At 39.1% G+C, this 22,089-nt stretch overlaps 1 protein-coding gene across 1 annotated transcript in view; it reads left to right on the forward strand.

Moving 5' to 3' along the window:
* The window catches only part of LOC118628537 (glycerophosphodiester phosphodiesterase domain-containing protein 4-like), a 94,541-nt gene that overhangs the window by 26,795 nt on the left and 45,657 nt on the right, over positions 1-22,089 (forward strand). The window contains 7 exon segments of the mRNA XM_036259523.1: positions 1,809-1,902; positions 4,246-4,305; positions 9,362-9,460; positions 9,531-9,624; positions 10,485-10,562; positions 11,442-11,587; positions 11,980-12,062. Of these exon segments, the coding sequence (XP_036115416.1) occupies positions 1,809-1,902; positions 4,246-4,305; positions 9,362-9,460; positions 9,531-9,624; positions 10,485-10,562; positions 11,442-11,587; positions 11,980-12,062 (654 nt within the window).

Below are 22,089 nucleotides of genomic sequence, written 5' to 3' on the forward strand. Positions count from 1 at the left end.
GGAGGAGGCCATTCCCCTCACTTTTCTGTGAAGCTGACTGATGCTTACCCCTCACTGGAGATCTGCTAGAACCATCCTCTGGACTTCTGGCAGATCCACCCTCTGAGCTCTGGAGGATGAACCTGCCTAACTTCTAGTGGCTCTACCCTGCTGATGTTGGGGCAAAGTATGAGACAGAGTGAGTTGTGTGGCTCTGGTATGGGGGCCATACCCCCACCTTTCCCGAAGGCTGATTAGCACCTCCTTATCATGGTACAACCACTTGACCCCACTTGGAGACTCACTGTAAACCTGCCACATGCAACTTGAGTACTGCCAGAGGCTTTTTCATTGACTGACCCTAGCAGTCAGGTGGAAGCAAGAGGAGGCTGATCTTGGGTTGCCTTGGGACTTTTGGTGACCTGTCCCCAGTCCTGGTGTTGGTAAAAGCCAGCCTTGGTGCACAGCTTGGTGTTTCTTGTGTGTACCAGGCCCAGCAGAGGCAGCTACAAACTGTGGATCGTTTGTAGTACCTAACAGGTTGCCCAGGACCAGTCACAGGAAGCATTTGACATTGGCTTGCACCAGCGTACCTCCCAAGAGACCCAGAATCAACACCATGAGTGGCCAGTTTTAGACAACATCAGAGCAGGATCTAATAAGCTTCAAATAGCATATCTAAAGGGAGATCTCGGTAGGCACCAGACTGTGCTGAGCTGAATTCTGCTTTATGTGGTCAGCACCTGCACAGCAGCTCACTCACTGTGGTCAGGTTTAGCCTCACAGTCAGCCAGCCTGAGGGTCGATCCCAGGCACAAATGGGCCCATAACAATCAAGACTCAGTTACAGTAGGAGGACGTACATAACCCACACAAAGGACATTCCTGGAGCACCCAGCATAGGTGATCAAGGATACTACACCACTGGATCCCACAGGACACTTACTACATAAGGCCACTCCATGAAGACTGGGAGTCATAGAAGATCTGTCTAATATATAGAAACAAACACAAAGAGGCAGCCAAAATGGGGAGACAATGAAACAGGCCCCAAATGGAGGAACAGGAGAAATCTCCAGAAAAAGAGCTAAATGAAATGGGAGCAAGCTCTTTATCAGCTATAAGTTCAAAGTAGTGGTTGTAAGGATGTTCAATAGCATGAAAAAGGATGTAGAAACCATAAAAAAGGACTGGTCAGAAATGAAGAATACAATATCTGAAATGAAGAATACACTGGAAAGAATAAACAGTGGGTTGGATGAAACAGAGGAGGATTGAATCAACGATTTGAAAGACAAGGTAAAAATAAAACACCCAGAGCAGCAAAAATGAAAAGGAATAATAATAAAAAAAGATAGTTTAAGGGATCTTTGTGATAACATGAAGCATAACAACATTCACATTATAGGAGTACCAAAAGGAAAAGGGAGAAGAGAGCAAGGAATCGAGAACTATTTGAAGAAATAATGACTGAAAACTTCTCTAACTGGGTGAAGGAAAAAGACACACAAGTCCAGGAAGCATAAAGAGACCTACACAAAGACACATCATAATTAAAATTGTAAAGGTTAAAGACAAAGAGAGAATCTTAAATACCACAAGAGAAAGACAATTAGTTACCTATAAGGGAGCTCCCAAAATTCTGTCTGCTGATTTCTTCACAGAAACATTTCAGGCCAAAGCTCTTTACAGGTACGTTCCCCCAAATGCTTCCTTTTGTATATTCTTCTGTTTTCTTATGCCTCATCTAGTTCAGTCTTGTACCCTGTCCTTGACACAGACACTACTGCTTTCTACTGTATTTTAAGGATTGAAACATGTTTTTGCAGGGTTGTTTATCTAGTTTCAGGATACTGGTACTTCTGGTCTCTTCTTTTGCTGAGTTTATTTGCAATCCTGGTTGCCTACACTTCGTTACTGTTGGTGAGTTATGTTCCCCGTTTCTCCCACCCCCTTCCTGAGTGGCCTCATGAGGTGCTCCTGTTTGTGGTACAGTGCCTGATGGTGCTGGGAGCCCTCAGAACCTAAGATCACTCACGCTTGTCTAAAATAGAAGGGGTTTACATCAACTGCTTGAATTTTAGGCACAAGGGATTGATGGAGAAGAATGCACTTGTGCTATTAGAGGATGCATCTTATCACTTTGACCCTTTGAAAGGGTGGCAGAACATTCTTTTTCTATTCCCCTGTTTCATAGCCTATTTTATGGTTCACTCAATGCTGTTATTTTAAGCACCCATAGCTTCACATTAGAATTACCTTTACATATTGAACTAACTTATTTCATACCCCTTCTCCTGAGAACCAGTCATTCTGGGCCTTACAAATTAGCTAGTTTTTAAAAACCTGTTATAAAGTGCAAATGCTAGTCTGCTGGTTCAGGTGAAAATTACATTTTAGCAAAATGTATTTTTGGCAATAGTGACCCTGCTTCTGTTGTATATGTCATGTAGTGGGAGAAATTCAGGCTGGGCAAGAGAAAGGTCTGTGGAAGTAGAAAGCTTATGGGAGGACAACTTTTAGGTAATTGTAGTTTCTTAGTGCCCACTTATGCATAGGAAATGTACTCTCTTACATCATGATTTCTTGTCCTCACTGATTTCCTGTCTGACACAGAAGAAACCTAACCTCCAAATCAAGTGCTATTTGGATTCTTTTCTCCCCTCCCCGCCAAATGTATTAATCATTTGAATGATAGTGCTAGGTATACAGAAATCCAAAAAACATGTTTTTATTTAGGGCATTACAAAGAGATACGTGTAAGATGAAAAGTTACAATGGTCCCTTAATTCAATGAGTTTGGAATATAGCAGGGCACCTTAATCATGGAAAAAAATAACGAACACAAGCAGAACATTATAATTGTCATCAGAGAGACCTAAATGGATTCTGAGAAGAAGAGGTTGTTCTACCAAGAGAATTAAGTAAGGTTTCTTGGGAAAGTCTGCACTGGAGAGGGATCCTGAGTGAGTGTTGGATTTGGATGTGAGTATACAGGGGTGGAGAACACTCCAGGCTGAGAGAACATCATGACAAAGTTGGCGAGATAGAAAAATTTGGGGTGTGACAACGTAAGAGGGAAAGGTCAGTTCTGTTAGCATGAAGGGCACGATGAAGACATAGGCCTGTGACAGCTTTTGGAAGGTCTGGAAAGTAACTCTAAGACATTTGGCATAAATCAGATTTCTATTTTAGGAAAATTACCCTGGTAGTTGTGGTGTGGAGAGTGACTATAGGCAGGGAGACCAGTTAGATACTTCTCTTTATAATGGGGAAAATGCAGATGAGTGATGTGGTCTGGGGCAGACTGGCCACTGAATTGTACTGCTTTCATACACAAGCGTGAAATGCTGTTTATTGTGTTAGCTTCTGAGGCAGGCATGAGTTCTACTGTCAAATAATGAGCATATTTAAACAAACCCTACTCTATCCTACCCTTTTGGGATGCATACAATGGATACATCAGTGAACAAAGAGGGAGCCCTAGGTTCTGTTTCCTGCTCTATCTTTGGGTTACTTTGTAACTTTGGTCAAGTCATGTAACTCTTCTGAGACTCAGTTTCTTCTCTTTGAAATGAGAGTGATAATATTTAATATAATGGTATCTTATAGGGCTGGGTAAAGAAGAAATGAAATCATATACATAACATTATTTTGATAAAAAGGTAAGTGCCATATATATCCCAGCTCTTAGTAATGTCCCGAGCATCTGAGGACTCCAGTTTTCAGTTTCTATCTCTACACTGACTTGGTGACTGGCTAGATTTATATTGAAATCTAAGATTTATTGACTAAATACCAGTGTTAGCAACAGTGGTTAACAGTTGTAACATGACACTTGTTCTTTAAGAAAGAGTTTTTAAATGACCCTGGGAAGGCCTGGCCCCTGACTTCTGTTCTCTGACAAGTGGGTCTAAGTAATACCAGGAATAAGGTCCATCCCAGGGAAAAGGAATTGGTAGGAACTCAGGAAGGATATCAGTGTGGTGGTTTGTTATGAAATTCCAGAGAAAATAATAATTCTTCCTGGGGGTGCTGGTACAGGTTACGAATAGGAAGTGACATACGAACTGGCTTTGAAAGGTCAGCGGCATGGGGAGGGAGAGCTTCTCAGACAGAGGAACAGCGTGGCAAGCTCCCAGTGGTTGAAAAGCACAAGGATAGCAAGAAGTGAATGTAGTGAAAGGCATTTGAACACAGAACAGTGCTGTGGGCCACAGCTTGGTGATTTCAAAATAACCTCCTTTTTCTTCTTTGTCTTGTCAGATACTTGGATTTTTGTTGGTTTGGGAAGGGTATGAACTGTACCTGCACTGGAATCATAAGGTAGGACATCTGAATCTTCATAGGAGATCTTAGACCAGGACAGAATGTGTCCCTTTGGCACTCAGTGTTCTGTACAGAGTTGTGCTTTCTTCATTGTTCCCCTTAGAAAAAAGTAATCGACTTACTCTGTTTTAACAGAAATTAAAATTCTAACAGGTGTCACTGATTTACTGAAGGATCTGAACCCACACTTTATTTTTTCTTACCACTCCTTATTAAACTTACTCTGTGACTCTCTTCTTCCCATCCCAGTAAAGTCTTAGGCAAGCTCCATTACTTTCCCAGTCCTATATAATGTCAAGAACATTCTCATGTCAGTCATTGAAAATTCAGTTCATTGTAATAACCCAGACTCCAACTTTATAAGACTTTCCCCCTCCCCTGCTGCTGGAAGCCTGCACTGGTAGAGAGAGCATGATGGTCCTTTTACCTCTCTCTCACCAAAGGAGGGCTCAGGGGGAGTAGGAAGCAGAATAAAAGAACACAGTCCCATAAGGAAGGGCAAGAGGGTCATCTGGAGTTGATCCATCAGGACCAGGTAAATGCACAGTTGTTGGCTCTTTACCCCATGGCCTTTTTCTATGTGTATTTTCAGAGACCCTTCTGCTTCAGCTCTCTGAGAACCTTGACTTCAACTCTCTTGGTGGAGTCAATGCCTGTCCTCCTATACCCCTGAATTATGTCTGGTGAGGCCCCTTCATTTGGAGCTTTTAAAAATGGCGCCAGCTTGCCTTCTATCAAAGGTGCTTTTTGGTCCCCAGACAGTAGGCACTGTTGCCCTACCATCTGTGAACATGTAGGTCATTTCCAACATAGCCTCTTTCATTTTGTTCCGTTGTACTTGAGCAGCTCCACCCACAGCCTCTTGCTTTTTTTATAGACTATTTCAGGTATAGGTTCGATACATTTCTTTGTGTATCCTAAATCCAGGAACATGTCAAACTTTCTGAGTAGTCTCCTTAAATTTTCTTGTACTCAAGAGACATATCAACTGCAAATATAACTTTAAGTTATTAGAACAAATGGATTTTGAAGTCATAAGGTCTTATAGGGAAACAATGTAGATTGAGAAGTGAAGAAAATAGATCTCATTGAGATCACTGTCTGTTTTTGAGTTGGGACACCATGATCAGCTAGTCACTACAAAGAATCCCTGTGGGATAAACCATTCTGATAACCATTCTAAGCTTGTCCCTATTGTAAAAACTATGCCTACCATGTCTCTGTCAGTTAGTGCTGCTACATGGCCTCTGCCACAGCAGGATCTCATCATTGCCTTTGAATTCAGGAAGCCAGTTTCAGTGGCAGCATTCTCACCATTTTTTTTTATCCTCACCAGAGGACATTTTTTCTTTTTTTGTTCAGATAGAGCGGGAGGGAGAGAGAGGGAGAGGGGGAGAGGGAGAGAGGGAGAGAGAGAGAGAGAGAGAGAGAGAGAGAAAGAGAGAGAGAGAGAGATCAACATGAAAGGTACACATCGAGTGGCTGCCATCCGCACGACCCAACCAGGGCTGGGGACAAACTGCAACCGAGGTACGTGCCCTTAGCGGGAACGGAACCCGGGTCTCTCTGGACCGCAGGCCAATGCTCTAACCACTGAGCCAAACCGGCCAGGGCAGCATCTCTCACCTTTATTCAGGCGTAGAGGAGAGCCACTGCAGCGCTCTTCATGGAAGCTGACACTCTCCTCACCAGTGTATTTCCAGTGTCCTCTGAGACCTCCTTTAGAACATGATAGGGAGTGGATTAGCTTATCATGGGTGATAGCATTTCACCAAACTTTTCTCAATAAATGTTTGAATATTTTCTTCTATATTACACCAAGAAATTGTTGGCATCCTAGTTTCATTAAGCATAAGCTACTTCTGAGCCAAGGTTTAGACAACTACAGAAACAGAACAAATTTGAGATGCATAATACCTGGATTCAGGTAAACTTTAATTCACAGGAGTAGTAGATATACACATATCACTACATAGCCCGATCTAAAATTATGTTATTTCTCCTTGCCTAGCACCCTTAGGATTCATTCTCACACATATTTTACAGGGCTTTTGTCAATATAAATGAATAAAGCCTTTATCTCTTAAGGCATTGATCATTTATCCCAGGTTTGAGTCTGTAGGCAATGCGAAGAGAGAGAGGTGGGGTATGAGAAGGCTTGGCATTTCCTTGGAACTAACTGCATTGGTTAGGCCTTCAAACCATGAGGACTGGGGTTATAAAACTTGGGAGGAGAGTCTGCTTCTATTGGCAAGGGAGATTCTGTAGGGCTTGGAGTTTTAGTTTTAGTGTACTGAGAATAAACCTGGCAAGAAAGGGTTAGCACCAGGCCTGTAACCCATTCCCCTTTTATCTAGGGATGCTCAGAGAGAAATGAATGACCTCAATCAAAACTCCTGTAAACATGTTAATAACCCAACCTTCTGGGAAACACACTTACTAAACATACTTATTAGCCAAAAAAAAAAAAATAACCATGAATTCTTATCTATGAAAATTTCTAACTGGGTTGCTTATTGTAAATAAACCTGGAACTTATAGATTTGTAGGGGGGAAACATGGCTGGCTGGAATTATATAATTAATGGGATGTAATATATGGATGCTCCATAACCACAAAGCCTCCTTCTATGAAGCAGTGTTTCCACATACTTTGCCCATAACACACCACACATTTTAAGTCCAAGACCAGACTGTATCCTAGCATAGGAGAGAAAATAACTTTTTATGAGCATCTGCATTTGACAGGATCAGATTTCTCCAAGGAAAACTGTTTATCTGTACCTTATAAATGCCTGCACCCTTTAAATTATTAGTTAAGATTGGTGTTGGTTAGGATCACAGAATCACATGAGATTCATGTAAGTCTGATTTGACAGTTAAAGCACTATGTTGTGATGTGTTTAGTTGTGATGCACTAATGGGAAATGTAAGACTTTTGCGTTTATGTGCATAGGAGAGATTGGCCCACACATTCATATGTTGCTTAACAACAGGGATACATTCTGAGAAATGTATCTTTAGGTGATTTCATCACTGTGCAAACGTCATAGAGTGTACTTACTCAACCCTAAGTGGTATAGCATACTATGCACTGAAGCTATGAGGTATAGCATTTTGTTCTTTAGCTACAAACCTGTACAGGAAGTTACTGTACTGAATACTAGAGGAAATTATAACATATTGGTAAGTATTTGTGTCTCTAAACATATATAAACATATATGTTTAAAAGATACTAAACTTTTGCCCTGGCTAATTTGGCTCAGTGGTAGAGCATCGGCCCGTGGACCAATAAATTACAGGTTCCATACCAGTCAAGGGCAAGTAACTCAGTTGCGGTTAATCCCCGGCCCTGGTAGGGGTCGTACAGGAGGCAGACAGTCAATGTGTCTCTCTCACATTGATGTTTCTCTCTCTTTCTCTCTCTCTCTCTCTCTCCCTCCCTCCCACTCTATCTGAAGATAAATTGAAAAATATCCTCAGATGAGGATTAAAAAACAAAAGGTCTGAACTTTAAAAACAAATGGCAATGCAGTAGGCTTATGTATACCAGCATCACTATAAAAACCCTTGACTAATGCATTGTGCAGTGACATTACCATAGCTACAATGTCACTTAGGCAATAGACAATTTTTGGCTCCATTTTAATGTTATGAGACCACCATCGTATACATGATTTATTTTTTACTGCAACATTATTGTGGCACATGAATATACTTTTTCTTTCTTGTAATGTCCTTGTAGAGTTTGGGTATTAATGTTTTGTTGGCTTCATAAGAGAAGTTAGAAAGTGTTACCTCTTTTTCTATTTTCTGGAAGAGTTTTTTAAAGATTGGAAATATTCTTAAATGTTGGGTAAAATTAAGCATTCATGCCAGCAAGACCTGGAATTATTTTGTGAGAAGTTTCAATTATGGATATAATTACTTTAACAAATACAGAGATTATGGAAAAGAAGGAACTAAGTGCTCTCTAGAAAGCAGGACAGATGTAGAAAGACATTTCAAGGGAAAGAAGATAAGTTATATCTACTTTGTCTCATTGTTTTTTCTCTGTGAAGTATTTAGTGTTCTGGCAGGCAGATTCTTTCCATCTATTCAAAAATTATTTACTGAATGCTTACTATGCGTCAGACATTCTGCAAGACAGTGAGTATACAACATAAATAGTATCCTATATCTGATGAAGCTTATAGTCTGTTGGGGGAAACATACATTGAAAAGGTAATTATAAAATATTATTTACTTGTAGACGAATGGATAAAAAAGCTGTGGTACATACACACAATGGAGTTCTATGCAGCTGTAAGAAGGAAAAATCTCTTATCCTTTGAGACAACATGGAGGGACCTGGAAAGTATTATCCTAAGCGAAACAAGCCAAGCAGAGAAAGAAAAATATCACATGATCTCACTTATTTGTGGAATATAATGAACATAACAGTCTGAGGAACGGGGTAGCCCCAGAGACGTGGAAGTGGGGTACAGACTGACAATCCCCAGAAGAGGGGGTGGGGGAGTAGAGATAAACCACAGAACTTATATGCATGTGTGCATGAACAATGGACATGGACAACAAATCTGGGGACAGGGCGGGGAGGGAGGGAGAAGGGAGTGTCAGTAGGGGAAAAAGGAGAAACATCTGTAACAAAAATAAATTAATTAAATAATAAATAAATAAAATATTATTTACTTGGGACTGTATTGAGTTGAATAAAAAAAAGTAGTGAATATCTGTAATGGTCGTTGCTGACACTGAGTGAGAGATGCCAGGCAATGTTGGGGGCCCAGCTGAGGCTGGAGATGACAGTTAGTAAACATCAGACCAGGTAGCTGTGGAATTGGTTTCTAGCCCTGCTGCACAACAAAGACTTGGGAGCAAAGAAGGTAAATGATTGGATCCACCCAGCACTGGGGATGTGCAGGATGGTCAGATTAAAAGGATGAGGAAATGAGGTCCCTGACATTGTGGGGACACACATACAATTCCCATGGACAGTTCCGATCCAAGCCTGGTGCCTGGAAGTCAGGAGATTTTTTGTTTGTTTCCTCAGATCCTGACTGTGCTAGTGATTCTGATATGCACGTTTTTCATGGCGGTTTTATGCATTTACTGGAATGACAGGTGGCTGACATTTGGGCTCTCACTGAAGGTAAGCATCATCCTGTAGGTCTAGCACTGTTTGCCCAGTGTGGCCAGCCTGACTTTTGGCTTCCTCCCAGGTCTTTGCTCCCTACATGCACCTGAGCTGCATAACCATGATGGTTCTCCTTTCCTATCCCGTGGCCTTCTATTTGGTCACTTTGGAACAAGAAGGTACGTCATGTGGGTGGAGCCTTATCCTTTCAGCTCTGGCTTTAGCTTGCATCCTCTGCTCAGTGAAACACAAGCTTGGTAGAGAGCCACCACTATGCCGCTTTGAAATTCCTTTAGTTTACTGCTCAGGCATGCTCCTTGTGGCCAAACTCACAACTCCACGTGGACTGTCAGAACATTTTCCTGATCAAACAGGCCTTCTTCTAAAGAGGGATTCTCCTTCTAGGAAAGTAAGAAGTATCTTCATGTTGTTACACAGTGACTGTGTGGAAATGAAAAGGGGTTGGGGGGAGAATAGAGGCCGTTTTAATTTTATGTGACAGAGTGATGGTACTAGTCACAGTTTCTTTAGATTGTATTGAAATATTACTAGCTTCAGCTAATGAACTCATACTAGGTCCAGATATCCCTGGTTACATTCTAGTAATGCAAATCAGGTCCCTGTGAGTTCCTGTCACACCTGGGAACTTATAGCAGAAGCAGAAATGTCTTCGTCTCCCACTGGTTTTCTCTCCATTCTTTGCCCCAATATCATGGAAACATAAGAAAATCTGAGCTGTACATTAAATTGTTTTGAGAATGGAGTTATCCCACAGCACCCTTACTGAGAAACCAGTAGGATCTTTTTTTTTAATGTCTCTTTTTACTGTTGGTTAAACAAGGATTGTTTGCTTCCTGGTTGCACAAGGGTGGAGACGAGAATGACTGGATTGGTTGTGTTGCCATTGTGTGTTTGTACCTGTGTGTATGTGTGTACACATATATGTGTATGTGGAGGGTGAATTGTAGGAAATATTTTGGGGAAAGAGCCTAAAGGGAACAATAATGAATTCTTTTCTTTCTCATTTCTGAAATTTCAGCTAGATTCATGAGAGACCAGATGATATTTTTCAAGAGAAAAGAAAAGAAGAGATGTAATAAAGTCACAAAGCTGAGAGGTTAGAGCTGCAGATCCAGATTTGAAAGTGATTGAAGAATAGGTGGTAAATTAAAAATGCACAAATGGGTAAAAACCTCAGTCTGTAATAATAAGTGTTGGAGAGTGGCCAGGGATAACAGGCATTGTGGATGAGGCGTGTGTGTGCATGTGCGTGTGTGGGTGTGTGTATGAGAGAGAGAGAGACAGGCAGAGACAGAGACAGAAAGACAGAGAGAGAAAGTCAAATACCTAATATTTATTGAGTACCTATTATGGGTAAACACTGTTATATCAACTCTATGAGGTCATCATTAGCAGCAAGATAGCTCCATTTTTCAGAATGAAGAAAATGGAGACCCAGAGTGGTTAAGCAGTGTGTCCATAGTCACACATTAGACAGTGGCAGTGTCTGGCTTTGACCTCAGACTCTGTCCGCCAGTGCCCCTTCCACTGTACTGCACTGCCTTACATATAGAGCCATTCTAGGCTGATGTTTACAGGCTTCAGGGCTCTCTCAGCACCAGCCATTTCACTCCTACTCCTGAGAAACTAACCCTTAACATGCTTTTTCCTTCCTTCCTTCCTTCCTTCCTTCCTTCCTTCCTTCCTTCCTTCCTTCCTTCCTTCCACCTCTTGCACAGTTCATTTCCTGTGAATTTTCAGTCGAATAATATTGCCTTAATGATAATGCTCACATTTGGATAGCCCTGTACTGTCAGGTCACTGAAAATAAATGGGGATGTGACGGAAATAGTAAATCGGGCAGTCCAGAGTCAATGAAGCCTGTGCGCTGGGTATTTACTGACTGCTGCTTTGGGATAGTTAGTTGCTTGGGATGAGTCTCCATTCCTCTTTATCTTTTTTTCTCACTCCCCCTCAATCCTTCCAACCTTTTCAGCTGCACAAGTGGCTATTGGATTGCCTTTTTTCTTTATCCTTTTATGTCTGTGTGTGGTGCCATGGGGATATTATTCTCCCTGCCTTGTGGAGAAGAATAAATTGGGACCCAAACCAGACCTCTTTGGACATAGAGGTGCACCCATGGTAGGTCTGAGCATGATGGACGTGGGTGAGTACAGTGTGTATGGGTTTATGGATGAGAGAAAGGGACCTCAGAACCTTAGGAATCTCTGGAGAGAAAAAGGGGTTGGCTTTTGATGACAAGAATAAAGAGTTCATTATAAATGTTGGACTCAAACCCAGGTCACCTAACTCCCAGTCCATTTTTCTTTAATGTGCCCAGTGACATTGCCTTAGAAGAGCAGAATCCCAGAATCATATTGGGTGGATGGGCATATATGCAGGCTCTTCGAAAAAATAGCCAAAAGCTATTTTTTAATAAAGCCCTTTTATTGCTGTGCTTCCTCCCTGCTATAAAAGGGATGTTGGGAGAAGAAACTCTGAGGTAGAGGGTCTGATGTCCTTTCCTTCCACAGCTGGCACCTGAGAACACCATAATGTCCTTTGAGAAAGCTGTTGAAAATGGGGCCTTTGGGCTGCAGACTGATGTATACATAAGGTAAAAAAGCAGGGCCTGGGTGGGGAGGAGATAAGGCCAATGGCATGGAAAATGACCAGCCTGGACCAGGTTGTAGAAAGGACAGGCCTCAGAGAGTTTCTCCTGGGTCATATGCCACATGTGCACACAGTGTGCACACACACATATGCACATGCACACACACACACACACACAAGAACCACTTCTCTCTTGCAAGTGTATATCTGTACTTCTACATTCTTTTTTTTAACTCATCTTTATTGTTGAATGTATTACAGATGTCCCCCCTTTTTTTCCCATTGACTCCCTCCTTTTCAATCCCGCCCCCCTCTTGCCTTCCCCTCACTATTGTCGTTGTCCATTGGTTGTGCATATATGCATAGAAGTTCTCTGGTTTATCTCATCCCACCCTCCCTCCCTGCTTCCCTTTGAGGTTCATTAGTCTAACAACCAATTTGTACTTCTTAATTCCTTCATCTTTTTCACCCATTTCCTCAGCCCCCGCCCATCTGGCAAGCAACAAAAAGTTCTCTGTATCTATCAGTCTGTTTCTGTTCTTCTTGCTTATTTTGTTTGTAGGTTCAATTGTTATAGATATGTATTAATTGCCATTTTAGTGTTCATATTTTTGTTCTTCCTGTCCTTCAAAAGACCCTTCAACATTTCATATAACACTGGTTTGGTGGTGATGAACTCCTTTAGCTTTTTCTTGTCTGGGAAACTCTTAATTGTCCTTCGATTCTAAATGATAGCTTTGCAGGATAGAGTAATCTTGGTTATAGGTCGTTGCTTTTCATCACCTTGAATATCTCTTGCCACTCCTTTCTGGCCTGCAAAGTTTCTTTTGAGAAATCAGCTGACAGTCTTATGGGAGCTCCTTTGTAGGTTACAAACTGTTTTTCTCTTGCTGCTTTTAAGATTCTCTCTTTGTATTTAACCTTTGGCATTTTGATGATGATGTGTCTTGGTGTGGACCTCTTTGGGTTCATCTTATTTGGGACTCTCTGCTTCCTGGACTTGTACATCTGTTTCCTTCACCAAGTTAGGGAAGTTTTCTCTTATTATTGTTTCAAATAGGTTTTCAATTTTTTGTACTCTCTCTTCTCCTTTGGCACCGCTATGATGTGAATGTTGGCAAGCTTGAAGTTGTCCCAGAGGCTCCTTACACTCTCCTAATTTTTTTGGATTCTTTTTTTCTTTTTGCTGTTCTAATTGGGTGTTTTTTGCTTCCTTATATTCCAAATCGATGGTTTGCTTTTTGGCTTTCCCTACTCTACTATTGATTTCTTGTAACTTATTCCTTATTTCAGTTAGTACATCCTTCATTTCTGACTGGTTCTTTTTTATGTTGTTGTTGTTCTCACTAAGTTCCTTGAATGTCTCACTGAGTTCTTTGAGCAACCTTATAACCAGTGTTTTGAACTCTGTATCTGACTGATTGCTTATCTCCATTTTGTTTAATTCTTTTTCTGAAGTTTTGTTCTTTTCTTTCGTTTGGGACATGTTTCTTTGTCTCCTCATTTTTGCTGCTTCACTGTGATTGTTTCTATATATCATGTACGCCTACATTCTTAATTATAAGCTCATAATTCATACATACTCTATATAAAGTCCACACATAATTCAAATTTGTCTCCATTGCAAACCGTGCTTAAGACTTAACCCCATGTACTACCTAGCAATATGTTTCGCTAACAGTCCCCGGACACCTACTATATTCCAAGCCCTCTTCTTAGTGCTATTGAGAGGCACATGAGTACAATATACTTCTGTCTGAGCAATGTTCCCAGACAGTGGAGGAGACGTGGAAGGATCACATACATCACAGTTAAATTCACAGAAACGAGAGAAAGACCATGTGCTGGGAGCTCACTGGCTCAGCACCTTTACATTATGCCATGACCACCAGGCACTTCCACAAATGAACCCAGGGGCTCTGACAGAACATCCTGTTTCAAAACCCTGATTCAAACATCTTGCATGGAACAGTTGTTATTGTCGGGCAATGTCAAGAACCCCAGGCTGGGGTCAGAAAATCTAGTTAATCCTGGCTTTGTCATGTACATTCCAACTTTATGACCTTACCAATACATTTCTCTTTGGTGAATCCACATTCAAACATGAGTCAGGACACGAATATCACATAAGTAACTTGAACAGGAAAAATGTAATCTCAAGAATCACTAAGTGGTAAATGTCGTTAACTACTTAAATTGGTAAAGAGGACCTGGGCAGTAATAAAGTAGCAAGTGTAGCTAGTGGAACTTTTGTTCCAGATGAAATAAATGTAGTGAGTAAATTTCCCCCAATTCTTTCCAAGACTCACAAAACAAACAAAAAATAAAAATATCTTAAAAACCTGGGCAAAATTCACAAAGCAACTGGCAGAAAATTCTGAAATGTGGAGAAATGAAGGTGGACTGGCTAGGGTTCTTAAGACTTAAGGAACTACCAAGTGGCTAGTGAGTTCCCTGTTTTTGTTTTTTATTATTTATTTATTTATTTATTTATTTATTTATTTCCCTCATATATTCATGTCAGCTCTGAAACCCAGAGAACATTTATAGCTGCCTATGGAAAAAAATATATATGTACCCCTTTTCAAAGGCTACTCTTTCTTTTCTTTTTTTTTTTATCCTCACCTGAGGACATTTTTCCATTTTTTGTACAGATAGAGTGGGAGGGAGAGAGAGGAAGGGAGAGAGAGAGAGAAACATCGATGTGAAGGTACACATCGAGTGGCTGCCACCCGCACGACCAACCAGGGCCGGGGACAAACTGCAACCGAAGTACATGCCCTTAGTGGGAACTGAACCCGGGTCTCTCCAGACCGCAGGCCGACACTCTAACCGCTGAGCCAAACTGGCCAGGGTTCAAAGGCTACTCTTTCTAGCAAAAGTCTGGGAGAAGTGTAGCCCAGCAGGATATAAACATGTTGACTGTAGCAGCCCTGATCAGGAGAACAGAGGAATAAAGCCATTCCCCACCTCTCACTGCCTGGGGCTCTGCCCCTAGAAATGATGGGAAGACCCCTGTCTTCCATTCCTGCCCTGAAATAAGAGCGGTGCCCCTTTTCTCGCTCCCCCAACTAGAGGGTAAGTGGAGATTTACTGAGAGTATTTATCTAGAAAAAGTAATTTTTTATTGTGGTAAAATGTGCTTAATATAAAATTTACCATTTTATTCACATTTAGGTGTACAGTTCAGTGGCATTAAGTATATTCACCTTATTTTGCTACACTGTCACCACCATCCTACTCTAGAACTTTTTCATCTTCTCAAACTGGAACTCTGTACCCTTTAAATACAAATTATTTGATCTCCCTTTCCTCAGGCCCTTGCAACCACTGCTCTGCTTTCTCCCTCTGTGAATTGGTCTATTCTACTGCACTCATATCAGCGGCATCATACAGTATCTGTCCCTTTGTTTCTGGCTCATTTAACTTAGCACAATGTCAAAGTCACCTATATTGTGGCATATATTAAAGTTTTCTTCTTTCTTTTTTATTGTGTTAACAGCATAAAACAAAATTTATCATCTTCACCATTTTTAAGTGTATAGTTCAGAAGTGTTAACTATATTCATATTATTGTGAAACAAATCTGGAAATCTGCACCTCTATAACTATTATACAACAACTCCCTCTTGCCTCTCCCCTTAGCCACTTGTAACCACCATTCTACTTTCTTTTCCATGAATTTGACTACTTTAGATACCTTATATAAGTGGAGTCATACAGAATTTGTATTTTTCTGACTGTCATATTTCACTTAGCATAATGTCCTCAACGTTCATCCATGTTGTAGCACGTGACAGATTTTTTCCTCCTTTTTCAGGTTGAATAATGTTCCATTGCATGTGTATACTACATTTTGCTTATCCATTCATCTACCAATGGACATTTGAATAGCTTCTACCTCTTGGCTATTTAAAAAAAATTTTTTTTAATTAATTTATTTTTGTTACAGATGTTTCTCCTTTTTCTCCACAGACACCCTCCTCCCTATACCACCCCCTCCTCCAAGCATTGTTGTCTATGTCCATTGGTTATGCATACATGCATATAAGTTCTTTGGTGTATCGCATCCCCCCACCCCACCCCCTCCTCTGAGGTTTGTCTGTCTGAACCATACTCTTTTCTATCTCTCCGGGTCTATATTTCACAAATAAGTGAGATCATGTGATATTTGTCTTTCTCTGATTGGCTTATTTAGCTTAGGATAATACTCTGCAGGTCCCTCCATGTAGTCTCAAAGGATAAGAGATCTTTCTTACAGCTGCATAATGTTTCATTGTGTATATGTACCACAGGTTTTTTATCCACTCATCTACTGATGGACGCTTGGGCTGTTTCCAGATCTTAGCAATTGTAAATAGTGCTGCTATGAACACAAGGGTGCATATATTCTTTCTGTTTCAGGCTTCTTAGGGTATATTCCTAGAAGTAGGATCACTGGGTCAAATGGCAATTCAATTTTTAATTTTTTGAGGAAACACCATATTGATTTTTATAGTGGCTGCACCAGTCTGCATTCCCACCAGCAATGTACTAGAGTCCCCTTTTCCCCACACCTTCACCAGTACTTGTTTGATGATTTGTTGATGGCAGCCATTCTGGCAGGTGTGAGGTGATACCTCATAATCATTTTAATTTGCATCTCTCTGATGATTAGTGATGCTGAGCATTTTTTCACATGCCTCTTGGCCATTTGTATGTCCTTTTTGGAGAAGTGTCTATTTGGGTCCTCTGCTCATTTTTAAGTGGGTTCTTTGTCTTCCTTTTGTTGAGTTGTATAAGTACTCTATATATTTTGGAAATTGACCCCTTATCTGATGTATTGTTGGCAATTATGCTCTCCCATATAGTGGATTCCCTTTCCATTCTGATGGTTGTTTCTTTTGCTCTGCAGAAGCATTTTAATTTGATGTAATCCCATGTATTAATTTTTTTCTTTGTTTCTCTTGCCTGAGGTGTTGTATCAGTGAAAATTCTGCTGCGTGTGATATGTGAAATTTTGTTGCCTATTGATCTATATGCCTGTTCTTGTGCCAGTACCAGGCTGTTTTAATTACAGTAGCTTTGTAGTATAACCTGATATCTGGTATTGTGATCCCTCCTACTTTGTTCTTCTTTTTTCAAGATTGCTGTGGCTATTCGGGGTCTTTTTTGGTTCCATATGAACTTTTGAAGTATTTGTTCTAGTTCTGTGAAATATGGCATTGGTATTTTAATGGAGATTGCATTTAATTTATAGATTGTTTTGGGTATTATGGACATTTTAATGATGTTAATTCTTCCAATCCATGAACAAGGTATATGCTTCCACTTTTTTATATCTTTCTCTATTTCTTTTTCCAATGTCTTATAGTTTTCTGCAAATAGGTTCTTGACTTCTTTGATTAAGTTTATTCCTAGGTATCTTAATGTTTTTACCACAATGGTAAATGGATTGTTTTTTTAGTTTCTCTTTCTGTGAGTTCATTATTGGTGTATAAGAATGCCATCAATTTCTTGATGTTTTGTATCGTGCTACCTTGCCAAATTTGTTTATTAAATCTAGTAGATTTTTGATGGAGTCTTTAGGGTTTTCTATGTACAATATTATGTCACCTGCAAATAATGATCATTTCACCTCCTCCTTTCCAATTTGGATCCCTTTTTTTTTTCTTCATGTCTGATTGCTGTGGCTAAGACTTCCAGTACTGTGTTAAAATAAGAATGGTGAAAGTGGGCATCTGTGTCTTGTTCCTGTTCTTAAGGGAAATGCTTTTAGTTTTTTTTTTCCCATTGAGTATGATGTTGGCTGTAGGTTTTTTATATATTGCCTTTATTATGTCGAGGTATGATCCCTCTATTCCCACTTTGCTGAGTGTTTTTATCAGAAATGGGTGCTGTATTTTGTTGAATGCTTTTTTAGCATCTATTGATATGATCATATGGTTTTTATCTTTCATTTTGTTTATGTGGTGTATTGCATTTATTGATTTGTGAATATTGTACCATCCTTGCATCACTGGGATGAATCCCACTTGGTCATGGTGCATACTTTTTTTAATGTATTACTGGATCTGATTTGCATATATATGTGTGTGTGTGTATATATATATATATATATATATATATATATATTAATCTTCATATATATATATTTTTTATATTTTATATATATATTTTTTAATCTTCACCTGAGGACATTTTTCCATTTTTTGGACAGATAGAGTGGGAAGGAGAGAGAGGAAGAGAGAGAGAGAGAGAGAGAGAGAGAGAGAGAAACATCAATGTGAAAGGGACACATTGAGTGGCTGCCACCTGCACAACTTAACCAGGGCCGGGGACAAACTGCAACCGAGGTATGCGCCCTTAGCGGGAACCGAACCCAGGTCTCTCTGGACCGCACGCTGACGCTCTAACCACTAAGCCAAACTGGCCAGGGCTGATTTGCTAATATTTTGTTAAGGATTTTGGCATCTATGTTCATCAGGGATATTGGCCTGTAGTTATCTTTCTTTGTAGTGTCTTTATCAGGTTTTGGAATTAGAATTATGCTGGCCTCAAAACAAGTTTGGAAGTCTTTCATCTTCTTGAATTTTTTGAAATAGTTTGAGGAGAATGGGTGTTAGATCTTCTTGAATGTTCGGTAAAACTCCCTGGTTAAGCTGTCCAGGCCTAGGCTTTTGTTTGCTGCAAGATCCTTGATTACATCTTCAATTTCTTTAGTTGTTATTGGTCTGTTCAAGTTTTCTATCTCTTCCTGATTCAGTGTCGGGAGACTATGTTTTTCTAGATATTTGTCCATTTTTCCTAGATTGTCCAGTTTGTTGGTGTATAATTGTTCATAGTATGTTTTGATGATTTTTTGTATTTCTATGGTGTCAGTTGCTACTGCTCCTCTTTTGTTTCTGGTTTTGTTTCTTTTCAAAGAACCAACTCTCTGTTTTATTGATCTTTTGAATAGTTCTTTTGGTCTCTATGTCATTTATTTCTGCTCTGATTTTTACTATTTGCTCTGGGTTTTTCTTTTTGTTTGCTTTCTAGTTTTTTAAGTTGTGAAGTTAGATAGTCAATTAGAAATTTTTTTTGTTTCCTGAGGTAGGCCTGTAAATGCTATTTATGAATTTCCCCCTCAGGACTGCTTTTGCTGCGTCCCATAGGTTTTGTGTTGTTGTGTGTTTATTGTCATTGGTTTCCAGGAAGTTTTTAATTTCTTCTTTGATCCTCTTGGTGACTCATTTATTCTTTAAAAACATGCTATTTAGCCTCCATGTGTTTAAATGTTTTTGTTGTAACTGATTTCTAGTTTCAAGCCATTGGGATTTGAGAAGATACTTGGTATGATTTCAATCTTCTTGAACTTGTAGAGACTTAGTTTGTGTCCTAACATGTGGTCTATCTTTGAGAATGTCCCATGTGTACTTGAAAAGAATGTGAATTCTGCAGTTTTGGGGTGTAATTATCTGTAGATATCTATTATATCCATTTGATCTAGGGCATCATTTAGAATCTCTGTATCCTTGTTCCTCTTGGCTATTTTGAATAATCCTGGTATGAACATGAGTGTTCAAATATCTTTTCAACATTCTTCTTTCAATTCTTTGGATATATAACCAGTCATGGAATTGCTAGATGATATGGTAATTCTATTTTTAATTTTATGAGAAGCTGCCATGCTGGGGAAATGTAGTTTTTAAACCTGTATATAATATCCTGGGCAGACCTTTGTATACCCCATGCATGAGACCACACAGAAGATCTGATGCCTGAACATTGGTCTGGAGCACCATCCAGGTTTTAGATTGACCTCTTGGTAGCACATAATGAGAATGGCCAGAAAAACACTGTGAAGCCTTTGAAAACTAAATTGGCATTTGAACCACAGCCTACAAACATGGAACAGGACATGTGTTCTGAATCTAAACATGTGACTCTGCTAACATAGATTTAAGTAGGAACCAGAATCTCATAATATTCTAATTCTCCATGATACAATACAAAATTTTCATCATACCAAACCTACGAAAATCTCAATGTAATGAGAAAAGGCAATCAAGAGATGTTAATACCAAGTAAACAAATATTGGAATTATCTAAGAATTTCAAGCAGCTATCGTAAACTCTCTTCAACAAACAATTATGAATACCCATAAAACAAATGAAAAAAATTAGAAATACTTAACAAAGAAACAGAAAGAATAAAGAAGAACCAAACTTTAGAGAAAATGAATGATTAAAAATGTCAGCTTGGACCCAGCTGGTTTTGCTCAGTGGTTAGAGTGTTGGCCTGTGGACCAGAGTTGAGGGTTTGATTCTCAGTCAAGGGCACATATGTTGGTTGCAGTTTTGATCCCTGACCTTGGTCAGATTTCTTAAGCATAAATATTAATAACATAGGTATAATTATTTTAAACATATATTCAATTCTTTATCTTTCCACTTTGAAATGCACTTATTCACCAAGAAAACCATTATGTCATCTGGGTTGCTATTTCAAGTGTATATTTTGTGGTGGTATTTTTTTTTTTAATTGTGGTAAAATACAAAACATAAAATTTACCGTGTTAATAATTTTATATCTATAGTTCAGTGGTATTATATATATTTATCATGTGCAAACTTTATCATTCTCCATAGCTCTTTTCATCTTGTAAAACTGAAACTCTATATCCTTTAAATAATAGCTTCCCATTCCCTCCCCTCAGCCTCTGGCAACCCATTCTACTTTCTTTATATATAATTTTTACTACTTTAGGTACTCATATAAATGTAAGCATATTGTATTTGTTTTTTTCTGACTGGTTTGGGTCACTTAGCATAAACTCCTCAAAGTAGCATATTGTAGAATTTCCACCTTAAAAAGAATGAATAATATTCTATTTTGCTATTCTATTTATCAATTGGTGGACACTTGTGTTGCTTTTGCATTTTAGCTGCAATGAACAACATTATGAATGTGGTTATATAAATATCTCTTTGAGACTCTGCTTTTAATTCTTTGGTTATATATCCATAAGTGGGATTGCTGGGTCATATGGTAGTTCTATTTTTAATTTATTGATATAAATTATAATATATAAATATATAATATAATGTAATATAATATAACATAATAATTTTATATTCCATAATTTCTGTACCATCTTATGTTCCCATCAACAGTGCACAAGGATTCCAATTCCTCCACATTCTTGCCAACACATTGCTTTCTTTTTTTTTTTTTTTTTTTTTATAGTAGCCATCGTACTCGGTGTGAGGCAGTATCTCATTATAGTTTTGATTTGCATTTCCGTGGTGATCACTAATGTTGAACATATTTTCATATGCTTGTTAGCCATTCATGATTCTGTTTTTGAGAAATGTCTATTCAAGCCCTTTGCCCAATTTAGAATCAGGGTTTTTTTTGTTGTTGTTTATTTTTTGTTGTTTTTGATTTTGTTGTTGAGATATAGGGAGTTTTTTTTGTTTTTGTTTTATTTTATTCTCACCCTAAGATATATATATATATTTTGCATTTATCTTCAGATAGAGCAGAAGGAGAGAGGGAGGAAGAGAGAAAGAAAGAAACATTAATGTGAGAGAGAGACATCGACTGGTTGCCACTCACTTGACACCAGCCAGGGCTGGCGACAAACTGCAACTGAGGTATGTGCCCTTAGTGGGAACTGAACCTGGGTCTCTCTGGTGGGCTGACACTCTAAATGCTGAGCCAAACCAGCCAGGGGGAGATCTAGGAGTTTTTATGTATCCATTTATTTATGTTTTCTTTAATTTCTTTCAGCCATGTTTTCTAGTTTTTATTTTGTAAGTCTTTCACCAATTTGGTTAAGGTATTTTCTAAGTACTTTATTTTTATTTATTTTTTTAGATGCGATTGTAAATGGACTTGTCTTTGTAATTTCTTTTTCAAATTGTTCATTGTTAGTGTATAGAAATGTAACTGATTTTTGTATGTAGACTTTGTATCTTGCAACTTTGCTGAATTCATTTATTCTGTATTTTGTTTTTTAATGGGAATTTTTAGAGTTTTCTACATATAAGAAAGACCATGTCAT

The sequence above is a fragment of the Molossus molossus genome, unplaced genomic scaffold (assembly GCF_014108415.1).
Source record: "Molossus molossus isolate mMolMol1 unplaced genomic scaffold, mMolMol1.p scaffold_m16_p_13, whole genome shotgun sequence".
In the NCBI taxonomy this organism is placed as follows: Eukaryota; Metazoa; Chordata; class Mammalia; order Chiroptera; family Molossidae; genus Molossus; species Molossus molossus.